The sequence below is a fragment of the Suricata suricatta genome, chromosome 7 (assembly GCF_006229205.1).
Source record: "Suricata suricatta isolate VVHF042 chromosome 7, meerkat_22Aug2017_6uvM2_HiC, whole genome shotgun sequence".
Taxonomy (NCBI): Eukaryota; Metazoa; Chordata; class Mammalia; order Carnivora; family Herpestidae; genus Suricata; species Suricata suricatta.
In genome coordinates, this window is record NC_043706.1 from 38,125,605 (window position 1) to 38,142,988 (window position 17,384).

The following is a 17,384-nucleotide window of genomic DNA, read 5'->3' on the forward strand; positions in this document are numbered from 1 at the left end:
CATTGTCAGTTTAGGATGAACAAATTACAGATTTATAAAACCTCCATCCTGAGGCAGATCATTCATATATACAAAAATAGAGACTGTAGCACAAGTCAGACCACCTCGCAGAAGAGGAGGCCTCCAAACTTTCTCACTATCTATTGAAAACCATTACTGGAATACCCAGGGAGGTATCCACTTCGAGGATCATTTTATCAGAACTAGAACCCAGGCAGTTAGTAGAATATCAAGGCACATGATTACTTGGGATTCCATGCAGCAAACCAGGCAGAGTGTGGGAGAGTGCCGCTCGTCCCCTTCGCTGTTTAGTACATTTTTCCAGGGGAAGTAAGTGTGTGCCAGGTAGAAGAGGGACTAACTGTGTTCCCTTCTTTCTGTGTACCTGTTTTTTGTTTTTTGTTTTGTGTTTTATTTTCTTAAAGTCACAGTCCCTGTTTCAGGCATGATCACCATCCCAGCAGCCAGTTTGGCAGGAGCACAGATTGTCCAGACAGGAGCCAACACCAACACCACCAGCAGTGGACAGGGGACTGTCACTGTGACACTACCAGTGGCAGGCAATGTGGTCAATTCAGGAGGGATGGTCATGGTAAGAAAACCGATTCTTCACTGTTCTTCCATCATTTATCTTTCCATATCTCTGTCGTTGAAATTTTTTTTGAACCTGCACTCTTATGTCTCTCATAACGCTTGTTGATGATGCTGACTGCTTAGGATTGAATTGATCCTTAAGGTACTTTTTCAAAAACATTACAATGACTATAATTCATTTTGAGCACCCACTATGTGCTGGGGGGACTATTCTAGGTGCTTGAGACACAGCAGAGGATAAACAGAAATACTGCTTTTGTGTAATCTTCAGAATTCAAATAATGAAGGCATAGGCTACTGACCTTTGGGAAGTGGAGAATACATTGCCCCCAGTGAGGGAAATAAGAAGTAAACTCAGTTAGATTGTAATCAGTAAAGAAACCAAGAAATGTGTGCTACAAATGCTTGATAAAGATAGGGAAGGAGAGATGAGCAGTGGTGTGAGGGAAGCCTAATTCCTCCTGTCCTAATAGGATGTCAGTAAATGGAACCTAAAATGGGTAAATTAAGAACGAGTAGTAGAAGCCTGCAGAGAGGTGGAGGAAGCTACCAGAAGAAACAACACATCCATCCGTATTAAGTTAAGCTGTTAATTAAATTATTTCTGTAGCTGTAGGCATTTGGTAGTTGGTAGGGCTTGGCCAATCTCTCCCTGCCTGCCTACCTTTGTACTTTCATTCTCTGTGATTACTGTCCCTGACCATTAGATGGCAGCAGACATTTCTAGAAAATGGAGCCATGGGCAGACAAGAATTGGGACTTGGTCATGTCCTTGTCGGTGTGGCTCCTGGGCTCCCTATGACAGAATCATCTGGAATGTTTGTTTAAAATGCAGACCTTTTCGTGTAAATGTTCTCCAGGAATATCTGCATATAAGTGTAGTATAAAAGCTACTCTTCATAGCATTTCGAAAAAATTTAACAGGGACCAAGAAACAGTTTCTTGTGTCCATACTACATGCCACTCTTTAATAAGCTGTGGTTGTCTCTTCACACAGATGGTGCCTGGTGCAGGCTCTGTGCCTGCTATCCAAAGAATCCCTCTCCCTGGGGCAGAGATGCTGGAAGAAGAGCCTCTCTATGTGAATGCCAAGCAGTACCACCGTATACTGAAGAGGAGGCAAGCCCGGGCTAAACTAGAGGCCGAGGGGAAAATCCCAAAGGAAAGAAGGGTGCGTATGGAAGAAGAAGGAGAAAGGGCAGGGTTTTCCTTTTGAAATTACCTTTCATATGGTTTGTTTCCTTGAGTACTTTCCAAACAATTAAAAGTAAATAGCTGTGATCTTTTGTAAAAGTTAGCATTTGTGTAATGCCCGTGGCTGCTTTGGCTCCAGCCTAAGAACAAAAGGAACAAGAAAAGTACTCTTTTTTTTTTTTTTTTTTTAAGTTTATTTATTTTGAGAGAGAGAAGGAGAGGGGGGATTTTAAGCAGGCTCCATGCCCAGTGCGGAACCTGACACGGGGTTCAATCCCATAACCATGAGACCATAACTTGAGCTGAAACAGAGTCCGGCACTCAACCAACTGAGTCATCCAGGAGTCCTGTGGAAAGGCACTCTTTTTAAAGGAAATTTTGAAGAAGTTCCATACATCTCATTAGCCAAAATGTAATTACGTGGCCACACTTAACTGCAAATAAGGTCAGGAAATGCAGTCTTTCTACTGAGCAGCCATTTGGTCTGTTATTGAAGCGTGTACGGGGAGGTGTAGGTAGTGATCGTTGCTACACCTTTGGGGAATCGTCTTTATTTATCATCCATGCAGCATTCACATTTTTATGATAGTTTGTCTATAGTGAGCTGCTGCCTAGTGTTTCCTACAAAGCTTCCTTCATAATTGAAGGCCAAAATTGCCCCTGATGACTCTGATGACAGATGTCCTGAACTTTGGGGGATAGAATTTGTGCAGTAGGTAACTGCGCTCCTTCCAACTAGTCCCTTTATTTCTCTCGTTTTAGAAATACCTGCATGAGTCTCGGCACCGTCACGCCATGGCTCGGAAGCGGGGTGAAGGTGGGCGGTTTTTCTCTCCAAAGGAAAAGGATAGTCCCCATATGCAGGTAAGTAGGTTATACATTTAATTCCTCTCTTTTTACCTTGGATTCTCTCTGGAGGACCATTCACGGTGTTCTCTTGTCTCTTTCACACCAGAGACTAAATTCTATGTTCTACAATGCGGGTCTTAGATTCTCTTTTGCCTTAGAGCACTAACAGTGTTTAACCCAATAGCCTTTTTCCTCCTGATCTTTGTGGATTATTAGTATTAATTCCTTCTTGCAATTCTCATTTTCCTTGGTTTTAAAAGAATGAGTTTCATTGTCTCTCTGTGTAGTAGCACAACCACCAGCAGCTAACACTTAACCACCATGTGCCAGCATTACATTAAGCATTTTTTAATTTCATTCAGTCTTTAGAGCAACCTCAAGCCCCATGAGGTGAGAATTCTTATTTCCGTTTTACAGCTGAATCTGAGGTTTAGAGACGTTAAGTGGTTTGCCCAAGGTAAAATACTTAATAAAATGGTGCACCTGAAATTCAAAGGCAATATAATTCCAGAACTTAATTTGTAACTGCTGTATCATATCTGATTCCACGGATTGTATCTCATCGGCATTTCTGAATCAGTATATATAAATCAAACTCTCAATTTTTCTTTTGATTTTTATTCCTAAAGCAATTACTCATCTCAGTAAGTCACATGTCCATCCACCTAGTTGCTAAAGCTTGAATTGTCCAATTCTTTAAAAAGTCCTCTTGGTTTTACCTCTAAAATATTACTGAATCAATTAACTTTTTTCCCCTTCCAATTGCTGTCAGTTTTGAGAAACCCTCTCTTCTTTTGCTTCAGTCAATGTAACAGCTGCCTGCTGGTCTCCTTCCTTCTTCCAACCTTGTGCCCCACTAGTCCATTCTTTACATCTTCATGTGGTCTTCTTAAAATGGGTGTCATCTCCCAGCACAGCCCTGCTTAAACCCCTTCTACCCTCTGCCATTTCCCCTTTGCCCTTAGACTAAAATCCAAAGTGCTTACCACGGCCAAAAAGGCGCCTGTGTGAGCCAGCTCCTCCCTACCTCCAGCTTCATTCCTTCTGCTCTTGATTTTTATGCTCTTGCTACAGAGTTCATTGGTCTGTCTCCAGCCATAGGACCTTTGTCTTGAAAATAGCTAATCTGTAAAGCTTTTCAGTCCCATCTTTTTGTTTTGTTTTGTTTTTAATGTTTGTTTGTTTATTTTTCAGAGGGGATAGTAGAGAGCAAGCAGGGGAGGGGCAAAGAGAAGAGGAGACAGAATCCCAAACAGGCTCCATGTCATCAGCACAGAGTCCAGTGCAGGGCTCAGACTCACAAACCATGAGATCATGACCTGAGCCCAAACCAAGAGTCAGCTGCTTAACCTAGTGAGCCACCCAGGCGCCCCTTCACTTCCGACTTCTTTCTTACCTTTTAGGTCTTGGTTTAAATCTGAGACTGGATCCAGGCTAGGTTTCTTCTACCCCATTATTTTTTCACATTTTCCTTCTCTTTTGAGCATCATAATAATCAAATTGTTCTATTGGTGTAATTGTCTCCTTCACTAGACTATAAGTTGTGTAGAGTTGAGGTGAGGTTTGTCCTCCATTGTATTGACTGGACTTAGCATAATGCCCAGTTCAGAACAAACGCTTAATAAATGTTGGTTGAATTAAAGGATTGCCCCCCCCACCCCCATTTCCAGATACTTTTATTCTGTGTGACCATTACATCCTGCCTGCAGCATTACCAAAACAGTCTTTCTAAAGTAGTGCTTTTTAATCATCTCAGTCCTCTGCTCAAGGATGCATGCTGGCTGTCATTTCTTAACTGCATCAGATCCCCAACCATTTCTGTATTTCTTCCAAGCAACTTGGTCTCATCACCCCTTTCAGTGTCAGACTAGGAGTCCTCAGTATTTCCACACATGAGCACAGACTTCTCCTTCAGTGCTGTTAGTTCCTACCTGCAGTCTGAGAGCTCCTCCTTATTCTTCTTTAGTTCATGCAGTGTATGGATGTAGAGTGCCATCTATAGACATTATGCCAGGAACTCTCCCGATCTGTGTACTAGCGATGGGACCTTGGTCAAGTTACTTAGCCTCTTGTGTCCTAGTTCCTTCACCTGTAAAGTAGGTGCTGCTGATACTTCGTAGGGCTGTTGTGGAGAGTACATGCAGTCAGCTACATTGGGCGCCTACTTAGCACTTTACCTAGTGATGGTGAGGGCTCAGTAAATGCTGGTTATTGCTCTTACTCATTGTCCCAGACTCCACTGCAGTCCTACTACCTCCAGAAATCTTTCAGCTTATTCTTAGATCATGGCAGTTGAAGCTTCAGAGCCTTGGCATGCAGGAACTGAAGGTGGTTATTGTGGACTTGGCAGAGAGCTTCCAAGGACTGATCATTGTCTTAACACTTTTAAGTGGGAGACGGCAGGCAGAATTTAGTTCAGATTAAATGGGAGCCAAGAGATTGGGGTATCAGTTCTAGCTGGGCTGCAGACTTTCTCACTCTAGGCAAGTCACTTACCCATCCAGGCTTCGGGTTTAGCTACAAAATGATTGTGCTAAAATAAATAAAGTCCAGTGTCCTTTTCAGCCCTGCTAAGTGCTTAGTCTTTAAGTACAGTGATCGGAGAATCTAGGCGCAAAGATACAGCATGACATGATTACCTCTTAGGAAAGAGATACACTGTCAACTGTGGAAAGCTTGGAAGTAGGTCACCAGGCCACACTCAACAGTCCTTTCACACAGCGGTTTATTCTCTTCTTTCCTAATGGAGCTGCATTTTAATCTATATGTGTAGACTTAGATGCATTAGAGGCCTTTAGTTTACTTAGCAAAGTTATATATATTCCCATGATGATGAAGAGTGAGAGCCATAGTTCCCTGTTGCTTTTACAGAGGACTTTAATCACTGTTATGCTTTGTCTCTAGGATCCAAACCAAGCAGATGAAGAAGCAATGACACAGATCATCCGAGTGTCCTAACCCCAGGCCCCGTGAGGGAGTGGATCAAGGTCATGTTCCTCGCCACTGTTTCCCACTGTTCCAGGAAATTGATCACCTCTTCCGACGGGACACTGACGATTATGTTCTGCCCTTTTCTACAGGACAGAAACCACTTAGTTTTTAATAAGTGGCTCAGTATTATAATTGCAGCGATGTCTGGCAAATTGAAGTCGCAAGCCTTTGTCTCGCCCTTTCAGTCAGGGCCTATTTCAGGCTGTTGATGACATTGACATTTCATGGATTAGGATGATGCAAGGGACCCGTGCACATAAGTGCACACACAGCACTTATGTCAGCTAGTGAAGCCAGCCTGCCATCTTAGCGGAGGAGGACCTTCCCCACCAGGACTGCAGTCAGGGAAGCCGAAGCCCGTGCCTTCCCATGGAACCGAAGCAGCATCCATCCCTCTGACGGGCATCTCAGGCTGACTAACTGAATGGACACTTTGTATTCAGAGGTGGCTTCCAAGCAAGGAAGTTCCCTCTTTTGATAGGAAGACAATAAATTCTCTGAGATACATTCATCTTATCTGTGGTAATAATAGGAATCTCTTTCTACCCAGATGGTAGGTTGATATTTTTGGACTTCAGCCAAGAAAAAGCTAACTCTGGGGATAAACAACAAGACTCAAGCACTAAATCTATAAATTGCTGACTCTTTTTTTTTTTTAACTTTGACTTTAAAGTTGTGGTCTGTCTGTTGACAGATCATCTGGACCATAGTTCTTGCTTCCACCACTTTTAAGACAACGTAGAGGGTACTGGACCTTGAAACTGCCTTTCCTAAGTAGAGAACAAAACCATAAAACAGCTTCTGTGCTGAAGTGCTGAGGACATTTGTAGTAACTCCTAAACATGGAGCCAAACCAGAGATTTTCAGTCATAGGCTCTGTGACAGCATTTGGTGAATTGAAGGGTTCACATGTGTTTCAGTCTAGCAGAAGAAAAAAGGGTAGTATATATACCCGTGTGTTGTCACATAGCATGATTCTCCAGAGGATGGGTGCCTGCGATGGATTATGAAAAGAATAACTTACATTTCTACTGTCACGCATGGAAAGGGAGAAGTCTAAGAACTGGTCTTTGACAATTCCTGTCTGGAATGCACTGTTCAGTCATGCTCTCCTGGATGTATTCCAGGTTATCTGCTTGAGTTTAAGGTGAATGTTGGCTTCACTCCCGCAGCACATTGTTTTGTGCTGGCCCCAGAGAGTGAACATTCTCTTTATTCCCCCCGCAGCAGATTCTTTGGTGCCAGTTTCCATGTATCCCCTTTTCTACATAGGCTTGTCCAGCAGAAAGGTGTTCACATTGCATCCACATTCTGGGGATTAGCCGCAGACTGGTGGTAGTGATGGCCTTCAGGGTCCGGAATTGAGCCACAGTTTCCAAAATGGACTGTGCCTCCGAAATTGCTTTTCTTTTCCAGATGCCGAACCTTGGGGAACTAAGATAGGGTTTCAGAAAAATGTTGCCTTCTCTAGGAACAAGGAAGACCGAATCCTTTTGAAGAACGTTTGGGTCTGGTTTAAATAGCAACAATAAAGATTGGTGCTTTCTTTGATTCAAGTTGTATTAAAAAGGAAAAGAAGTTAAACCCGGTGAAGAAAATATCACAAGGGGAAATAATTGTAATGGTAGAAATAAAGGTACAGAGCTATGCAAAGAAAGAGACTCTCCCTAGTCCCTGAATCTAAGTCACCTGTCCTGGCTTCCAGAGATCAGGAAGGAGAGGCCCACCCTTTGGTAGGGTCACTAGAAACTTCTGCCTCTTCACTTAGGTTTCAGTCATTGACTTCATTCAGTGAGTCCCAAGTTTCTCAGATGCTAGTTTACTAAAAATAATGGATTTCTATCCTTTGGTTTGTTCAGGAGCCTTTAAGATGCAGAGTTCAGAAAGTCCTCAGCCATCTAAGCCAACAGCGCTTCTAAAATGCTATTTATTTGTGTCTGTAAGTTTGTACATAGTAATATCAACCTCATTGTTGCAGATTCTTTTTCCCATGAGTTTGAGTTTTGCTTTCTTTGAAAACAAAATGCTTCAGTTGTCATTTTGTCATTGCTCAGATAGCTCATGGTCCTTCTATTGTGGCCATTTTAGCATACCATAAAACCCACAAAGTGGGGGGTTGAGGTTTGGATTTTTTTTTGTTTGTTACTAAAAGTTCATTTACTTGTCCTTATAACTGTAGTGATGACTTCATAGATGCAGAAAGAGTGAATGGATGAGTGAATAATTGGTTTAATGCATAGTTATTTCACTTCTCGAGTGCTTTTCTTTGGCAAGATAATTGTAAATGTATATATTTTAATTGCACTGGTACATTGAACATGTCAGTGTCTACCACTGGACCAACAGAGCTTTTTCTGGCTGTTGGGTGCCTGATAATAATGTCTTGATTTTCCTTTGGGACTCAACTATAAAGGTTTTTCTCCCAGCTGTAGGGGGGAGTGCAGATGATCAATCATTGATGTCATTGCAATTGTTATTTTTTAAAATAAATTTGTAAAAATACTAAAAAGTGATTTGAATTTTGACATTTCTTGGGTTCTAAGTTGTGTTTATAATGCTGAAATTGTGCTCTTTGTAGATACACACAGGAGCTCTGTGGACAGAGTGTCAAACTTCTTGTGCGCAGGCCTCTTAACTGTGTGTATCCCCTTAATCTCTTTTTCTTCCCTTTTGGCCCTCCACCCTGCTAAGGAGGGATTTTCTGTCACCTGTGTAATCATATATATGGTTTTACTACTGGAAGTGTCAACCAGAATTTGAAGTAATTACAGGAGCAAAATGAGCCCTTTGAAGTAATCACTGAAACAGTGTTGAACTGTTCTACAGACATTATAGAACTAAAGATCATGAGGACGTAATTTTTAGATTTTGTTTTTATTTCTGCAGAATAACAATTTCTGATTGTTAAAAATGTACAGCACACTCATCCTATTACTAATATGAGTTCTCCCAAGAATCTGAGCAACTTAAGAGCAACCTCGGATATGCTAGTAACACGCAGTCAGGGAACCAGAAGCTAGCTAGAGACACCCAATAGACCTGTCCTGGCAGATAAAATAGACACTACCTAACAACGGGGGAAAGGACTGACTGTTTAATAACCTTAGCCTGAGGGTATTAAAAAAAAAAGCTATAGAGACTGCTTTAGTCAGATGCCAATTGCCCTTAGATATTAAGGGGTGAGCCAACTCTCCACTCCGGTGATAGGAAAAGACCCCCTGCCCCCATTGACACTATATGCGATGATCTGTTTTATTGCAGAAGCATCTTAACGTTTCAAGATTTTTTTTAATGTTTATTTTTGCGAGAATGACTGAACGTGAGTGGGGGTGGGAGGGGCAGAGAGACCTGGAGACACTGAATCTGAAGACTGGCTCCCGGCTCTTGAGCTAGCGGTCAGCACTGAGCCCAACGCGGGGTTCGGACCCACGAACCGCGAGATCATGACCTGGACCAAAGCCGGATGCTTAACCGACTGGGCCACTCAGGCGCCCCACGTTTCAAGACTTCTCAGCGTCACCTTGACTCCTTTGAAGGTGCTTGCATTCCACGGCCCTGCTGCCTCTCCACATCTGGGAGGCAAGAGCAAAGCGAGGGCGCGGGAGGCAGGTGGGGCGGGGCCCCGGGAAAACCCACACTGATTGGTTGATGGGAGAAACCCGCCAGGGCCATCGTTGCGGATTGGCTGCCACGTGGAGCACCACCCCCCGCTTCCGGTAGCAGCGGACTACCCAGCTGCAGACATGGCGACAGGCGAGCGGTTGTCAGTGTCCCATATGTGGCCAGTAGAGGCCCGGTTGGCGGCGCTGCTTCCTGACCTGCTGGTGTTCAAGAAGCCCCGGGGACCGGAACCCGAGCTCGCCACGGCCCAGGGCGTCCTCCTTGGCGTCCACGTGACGGGTGAGGGTGGAGCGTCGCTCTCCCGCGGAGTCCGAGGGGCGGCCGTTGGGGCCTGGCTCCTAGAGGCGGCGGCGGTTACAGGCTTGACCACAGACGAGCAAAGGCGCGCCCAGGCTGCTTGCTGCCGCTTCCTCGGGAACCCTGGACAGTCTTTTTCAGAGCGGGGGACGCCTTTCGGGATGGTCTGGCGGAACCCTTGAGTTCATGAAAGACCCAGAAAAGGGGAAGGACTTTTGCGGGGCCACACGGCAGGCCTTGAATCCAGAGTTTTTCCCAGTACGCATACTGCTCCAGCCTCTTCTTTTATTCGCTCAGTAAATATCTCCTTCCAGCCCGTCCATAAATGTGTGCCCGTCACCGATCTAGGAATTAGAGATCCAGCAGCTATTTTGAGAGTCGCTCATTTATGGAGTTTATGTCTTGGATCTGAAGATGAGTGATTAAGGTGCCTACCCTCAAGGAGCTCACCATCCGGGCTCTTCATAAAGCTTTTATCCAACCCCCATGTCACTGGTTTCTTTTATCCTTCACGTGGGGCGAAATGCTATTTTCCCCTTGGTCAGGGAGCTTAAGAGGGTATGGCAGAAGAGGTAGCTGGCTGGAGATGAAAGGGGTGCTTGTGGGCGAATCTTGATCTACAGCTCCTCCAAACACAGAGTGGGTGGGTGGCCCTCCAGATACTCCCAGAGGCAACAGAAGCCAGGCTGTCCCTGACTGCGTTCTAAGTAACGCTTGTTCAAGGATAATGAAATTACTTGCAGATCTGCTTCTTTTACACGGACGGGCCTGACTCATAGAGGGAATAGAACCTAAAAGTTCAGCTAACAATTTTTGTTTTGTCGGCCAGGGTTTACAGCATTAATGGACAGGTTCAGCATGACCTGCAAGTCGGAACATGACATGGACAAACTGGCCCACGTCTTCAGTTATTACATTAGTGACATCGTGGAGCGTGAGTGACTATTGTAGGGAAGGGAAGAGGTGTGCTGGACTCCTGAGGGTTTGTAACAGGGGGCTGAGCTACTTTAAAAAGTACTAAAGGGTCATTCCTTCAGTGTTACCATCTTTTCTTTCTTTTATTTCTTCTTTCTTGCCACTAACAAGCTAGATTTTTGCCTGTATCTGCCATGCTACCTAGTCTCACATCCTGTTGACTTGATGTTCAGAAAGGGGGGGAAATACTAATTTTTTAAATTTAATTAAATTTATTTATTTTTTTAATATAGTTTATTGTCAAGTTGGTTTCCATAAAACACCGAGTGCTTATCCCAACAAGTGCCTCCTCCATGCCCATCACCCCTTTTCCCCTCTCCCCCACCACCCATCAACTCTCAGTGTGTTCTCAGTATTGAGTCTCTTATGGTTTGCCTCCCTCCCTCTCTGTAACTGTTTTTTCCCCTTCCCCTCCCCCATGGTCGTCTGTTAAGTTTCAAAGTAAAGTATTCCTCTGGTTGTGTCTTCTAACAATAATGCAATGTGCCCCATATGTTTATATCAGATGTAATTTATAAAACGCCTTCCATTCTATTATTCCATTCTGATCCTGTGAAGTAGGAGTGAGTGTCTTCTTCATTTTCTGCTATATATTAAGTTTGTGAAAAATTGCCTAATCTGGGAGAGGGAAAAAAAAAAAAAGACTGCTCCTTACATGTGTTAACATGTTGAGTACATATTCTGTAATACACACTGTGAAAGGTGCAGGGTTTGCAAAATCCCACTCTTCAGTCTTAATTAGACCTGCTCAACAGAAATTACTCTAGTCCTTTATACTTATATAACATTCCCTTCCTTAGTAACAGCACCCATACAGTCATGTCCATAATTCTGAGATTCACCGGAATACTTACTTTGTAGCATCTCCTTAAGAACTTGCCTATTTCACTCATCCCTTACCCCTGAGGAATGTTTACAAAAAGTCTTTAAATTTTTCTCATGAAGTTTAGATGAAAGGGAGAGATAGAAATTATGTATTTTGTATGTATTATAACACCAGGAACTGCTGGGTACCAGAAATACAGGAGAAAATAAGATATGGTACCTGCCCTCTTGGAATTCCTGTGTTAGTGGGAGAGACAATAAGTAAACAAGATAACTATAGATTATGTATTTTGCAAAGGAAATAAGTAGGGTGAAATGGTAAAAACAAATTGCACAGTGAGAGATTTTCTGTTAGGTCATAGGAGGCTCCTCTGAGAAGGTGTTTAAGCTGAGACATTAAGGATGAGAGGAACACCTTGTGAAAAATAAGGGGTAAAGCCCTTCAGGCAGAAGAAGGCCAAGTGCTTAGCTTCTGAGACGGGAGGAAGCTTGGTGTATTCTAGGAACTGAAGGCAAGTGTGGCTAGAGCGTAGCTCACAGGGAGGAGAGTGGCTTGCGGTAAGATTGGAGATCACTGAGCTCTGTAGGCCATAAGGACTTTGGATTATATATTTTTGTACAAAGGGAAGCTGTTGAAAGGTTCTGGCAAAGTGGTGATGTGATCCGATACACATTTTTTAAATCGTATTTTAACTGCCTCATGGAGATTGGATTATAGGGAGCTGGTAGAGGGTAGGTGGTAAGAATGGAAGCTGGAAGAGGCCGTTGTAGTGGCTGTGGAGAGATAGTGGCAGTTTGGGTCTAGGATGGTGGGTCTCAACCTTGGCAGCACATTAGATAACCAATTGGGGAGCTTTTAAAACTCCTGAGGTCTAGGCTTTGCCCCAGACCAATTAAATCAGAATACCTTGACGGTAGGCTTAGGAATAAGGATTTTTTTCCCCCAGTTTTACAGGCTATTCCAGTGTTGAAGCCAAAGTTGAAACCATTGGTCTAGAGATAAGGCAGAGGAGCTGTAAGGAGATGAATTGATTTGACAACGCGTTTTGCAGGTTCAACAGACAAGATTTGCTGATATATTGGTATCAGTGGGAAGGAGTGAGGAAAGGGACTCTAAAATTTTTGGCTTTCATGATACATTGATGGCGGTGTCACTGAACTGAGATGGGCAACACTGGGCTTTGAGAAAGAAAATTAAGGATTCTACTTTGAATATACTGAGTCTGACAGGTCAGTAAGTCATTCAAATGGAAAAATGAAGTCAGTAGCTACAATGGAGACTGGAGCTCCGAGAACAGATCTTTTAGAGACAAGAAGTGAGTTGATGGCATAAAGATGTGACTTAAAATTAAGAACTGCTTGAGTCCACATGAGATAAGTGTAAGTAAAGAGAAAGAGCCTAAGACTGAGGCTTGAGGGACTTGACCAGGATAGATTATGATTAGAGAGAAACAACCTACAAAAGGAGCTGTAAAGCAGCCAGTTAGGTAGGCTACTGTGGTGTTCCTGAACCAAAGAAGTAGGGTCCCTAGGAGAAGAGGACGGTGGCTGGCTGGGTTGGAAATGAAAGGTATAAAGTACAGAGTGATGTGAGAAAAATGTTGAATTTTGCAAGATGAGTACTGTTGATGATCTTGATCATTTTACTGATGCGATGGATTTGGAAGTCAGAGAATGCTGAGAAGAGAATGGTAGAGAAAATATTTCAGAGTGAATAGGATGTGAGGAACAAATTGTATATGGCCAACTCTTGTGAGAATCTTTTTTGTTGGGAATGTAGCCGGAAAATTGAGCTAATAGAGAAGAAAGTAGAATCAAGGATAGGTCGGTTCACTTTTGTTATATTTTGGTTCTGTTTTTAAAGAAACTCCTGGGAATAATTCAGTAGAGGAGATAAGGGAGCAAGTGAAGGTTTTGAAAGGATGGGAAGGAAAAGGAGCCAGAGCACAAATGGGGAGGCTTTGAAGAGAACAGAAGTAGTTCTTTCATTTTCAAAAAGATGGGTATAGAAACAGGCAGATTTGGGGAGAAAACTAAGGGAAGGAAAGATTCTGAGCCTTCGAGAGAACAGATAGATCAGAGAAGATATGAGGAAAAACTCAGTAGTCCATTCTTTTGATCATATGTGATTCTGCCATGCTCTAGCTTATCTGATTCTTTTTAAAGCTTCTTTATTTATTTTGAGAGAGACAGAGACAATGTAAGTGGGGGAGAGAGAGAATCCCTCTGCACTGCCAGCTGTGGAGCCCGATTTGGGCCGCAAACTCACAAACCATGAGCTCATGACCTGAGCCAAAACTGAGACCAGGTGCCCCTAGTATATCTGATTTTGATGCATTTCCCTTCTCTCTCCTTTACATGGTTTCAGATGTGCTGTGTTTTGGAGGCGATATCCTAAATATCACAGGTATTTTTCAGTTTTTCTGAAAATTTAAAGGACTGTAAGTCAGGAAGACTGCATTTAGGTGGGATTTGGCATATTTGTTTATTCAGCATCGTTTGATTATTTAATATGTACTAGGTCCTGGGGAAACAAAGATGAGGAAGACATAGTCTGTGCCTCAAAGGTTTTCTCTGTCTAACAGAAAAGTCTTGCCTGAATTAAGTTCATGTGTGCCTTACAATTTGCTTAGATTGAGTGACAGAAAAATAAGTGCCTATAAAGCATTCATAAGAAAATTAATGAGAAACTTAGTCATCAAGAACAGAAGCTATATGTAAGATAGGGAGAAGCCAAAATCTCCTATCTGGAGAACTCTTAGGATCATTAACAGCTATATGCCAAAGGGTTGGCCTTTTTATATATATATATATATATATTTAAACTTAAAGCGCCCTTTGAAATTAGATTTGAGCATGAACATATACTTTATGAACCTAGCTTTATGAAACTAGTACCCTTCCTTTTCTATTAGTATATTGGTGGAGAGAAGACTCTTCCCTTTAATATTTCTAATATTTAAGAAAAGTATTCTTTAGGAGAAGGTTCTTCCCTCTACTATTTCTAATATTTAAGAAAAATATTCTTAAACATTAGGAACATTTCAGCTTCTGCCCAGTTATGATTTTACATGATGAGTGGCTTTGAAGTTCTAAGGCAGTATTTTAACCAAACATAATGTACAGGTCCAAGAAACCTCGCCTAAACCCTGTATATTATCTTCTGCATAATTGGGGCCTCTGACCAGATCAGATGAATCCAGATAATCGATCCCTATTAGACTGTCTTCTGTCTCTGCAGAGAATGTGCTCCTGGCACTCTGGATGGTGAAACAAAATCAACTGAGTGACATCATTACCTTGGTGGCAAAATGCAGCCTGGAGATACAGGAGAAATTTGGGATCTACCATACCAGAGAAGGCCAGGACCTGCAGCTAAAGATAGGTAGTAGCTACCAAAAGTGTGCTCAATAAAACAAACCAACAAAAACCTATAAACAATTCAAGTTATAAGTGACAACCTGGCAAAAAATGTTTGCAATTTATATCATGTACACAAAGGGTGAATATTAGAAAACTAGAAATCAACAGAACTAACATTTTAAGAGAAAATGACAAAGGACCTGAATTGATAGTAGATGGACAAGTATATCTTCTTAAATGTGAAAAGATGCTCAATTTCATAATAAGAAAAATGCCAATTGAAAGTACATTGAGATTATTTCTCACCTATAGATACACAAAACTTCAGATGCTGAACACACTGCTGATAAGACAATGAAGAATAAACATTCTCACACATTGCTGGTGGGAATCAACAGCAGTACAACTTCTATGAAGAATAATTCAGTAATCTCTGTCAAGATTACAAATGCATTATTCTTCAACCCAGCATCCCGCTTCTGAATATTTATCCTACAGGTATACCTGAGTGTGTACAAGATTATTGATTGTGATATATTTTGTAATAAAAGATTGAAAATGATCTATAGGAGACTGATTAAATAAGAATATGCCTACTCAATGAGCTTTTTTGCAACTTTAAAAAAAGATATTCTGATATAGCAGTATTTAAAAATATAGTTGAGAAAAAAGCAAAGTGCAAAGCACTATGGTATGCTACCTTTTGTATAAAGACAAAAAAGAATTTTTCTTGTTCATATTTGTATAAGGAAATACTGGAAAGTTACATAAGAAATGAATAAAAGTTAACTATTGGAGGAAAATAGTGTAGATAGGCATATAGGTGAAATCAAGTATTTAATTTTAATTCCAGTATAAATAACCTACAGTGTTATATTCGTTTCAGGTGTACAATATAGTGGCTCAGTAATTCCATACATTATCCTGTGCTCATCACAAGTGCACTCCTTAATCCTCATCACCTATTTTACCCATCCCCCGACCCTACTGCCACTCCTCTGAATACCATTAGTTTATTCTCTATAGTTAAGAATCTGTTCTTTGATTTATCTCTCTCTCTCTCCCTTTTTTCTTTTGCTATTTGTTTTGTTTTAAATTCCACATTTGAGTGAAATCATAGGGTATTTGTCTTTCTCTAACTTATTTTGCTTAACATTTTACTCTTAGCTCTGTCCATGTCATTGCACATGGCAAGATTTCATTCTTTTAATAGCTGCGTTAATAGTCTATTGTCTGTATATACCATATCTTCTTTATCCATTCAACTATTGATAGATACATGGGCTGCTTTGATAATTTGGCTATTGTAGATAATGCCACTGTAAACATAGGGGTACAAATATCCCTTTAAATTAGTATTTTTGTATTATTTGGCTAAATACCCAGTAGTGCAATTACTGGATGATAGGGTAGCTCTATTTTTAACTTCTTGAGAAATTTCCATACGGTTTTCCACAGTGGCTGCACCAGTTTGCATTCATTCCCACCAGTAGTGCAAGAGGGTTTTTTCTCCCTTTACTTGCCAACACTTGTTTCTTGTGTTTTTAAGTATAGCTATTCTGACAGGTGTGAGGTGATATCTCATTGTAGTTTTGATTTGCATTTTCCTGATGGTGAGTGATATTGAGCGTCCTTTCATGTGTCTGTTGGCCATCTGTATGTCTTCTTTGGAGAAATGTCTATTCATGTCTTTTACATGTTTTTTAATTGGATTTTTTTGTGTGTGTTGAGTTGTATAAGTTATTTGTATATCTTAGGGACTAACCCTTTTATCAGATATGTCATTTGCAAATATCTTCTCCCATTCAGTAGATTGTCTTTAGTTTTGTTGATTGTTTCCTTCACTGTGCAGATTTTTATTTTGATGGAGTCTCAATAGTTTATTTTTGCTTTTGTTTTCTTTGCCTCAGGAGACATATCTAGAAAAATGTTGCTATGGCCAATGTCAAAGACATTACTGCCTATACTTCTAGGATTTTTATGGTTTGGGGTCTCACATTTATGTCTTTAATCCATTTTTCGTTTATTTTTGTGTATGGTGTAAGAAAGTGGTCCAATTTCATTATTTTTCACAGCTGACCAGTTTTCCCAGCACCATTTGTTGAAGAGACTGTCTTTCCTAATGGATATTTTTCCAAGTTTTGTCAAAGATTAATGGACTGTATAAGTGGGCTTATTTCTGGGTTTTCTTTTCTATTCCACTGATCTGTTTGTGTGCTAGTACCATACTGTTTTAATTACAATAGCTTTGTGATATAATTGAAGCCTGGAATCGTGATCCCTCCAGTTTTGCTTTTCTTTCTCAAAATTGTTTGGATTCAGGGTCTTTTGTGATTCCATACAAATTTTAGAGTTGTTTGTTCCAGCTCTGTGGAAAAGGATGCTAGTATTTTGATAGGGATTGCATTAAATCTGTAGATTGCTTTGGGCAGTATTAACATTTTTTTTTATAATTTCAACAAATGATTTATTTTGAGGTCTCTCATTATTTTTTTTGCATAAACACAAGTTTTTTTTTAACATATGCAGTTATTTTCCATCATTTACATTACAGTAGTTACAATTACACTCCAAACAGAAAAGCAAAGTAAAAAATCAAAACACCAACTTCTATTTCATGTAATTAGACTTATACAGAAATTAGAAGATTAAGTAACAACTAGTTAATCACCTAA

General features: G+C 41.2%; 2 protein-coding genes across 9 annotated transcripts in view; both read left to right on the forward strand.

The window, feature by feature from the left end:
- Positions 1–8,141, forward strand: part of NFYA (nuclear transcription factor Y subunit alpha) — a 33,659-nt gene extending 25,518 nt beyond the window's left edge. For 6 of the 8 annotated variants that reach the window (XM_029943978.1, XM_029943981.1, XM_029943980.1 and 3 more), the window contains 4 exons: positions 426–592; positions 1,592–1,765; positions 2,551–2,652; positions 5,542–8,141. In XM_029943978.1, the coding sequence (XP_029799838.1) occupies positions 426–592; positions 1,592–1,765; positions 2,551–2,652; positions 5,542–5,595 (497 nt within the window). In that variant the 3' untranslated portion in view covers positions 5,596–8,141. The remainder of the gene's footprint in view (positions 1–425; positions 593–1,591; positions 1,766–2,550; positions 2,653–5,541) is intronic. The other 2 variants (XM_029943982.1, XM_029943984.1) reach the window with 1 other exon arrangement.
- A 1,190-nt stretch (positions 8,142–9,331) lies between these two features.
- LOC115296507 (adenylate cyclase type 10-like) overlaps positions 9,332–17,384 on the forward strand; it is a 47,463-nt gene continuing 39,410 nt past the window's right edge. Inside the window, exons 1-4 of the mRNA XM_029944963.1 lie at positions 9,332–9,528; positions 10,376–10,480; positions 13,715–13,753; positions 14,588–14,731. Coding sequence (XP_029800823.1) covers positions 9,372–9,528; positions 10,376–10,480; positions 13,715–13,753; positions 14,588–14,731 — 445 coding nt within the window. The 5' untranslated portion in view covers positions 9,332–9,371. The remainder of the gene's footprint in view (positions 9,529–10,375; positions 10,481–13,714; positions 13,754–14,587; positions 14,732–17,384) is intronic.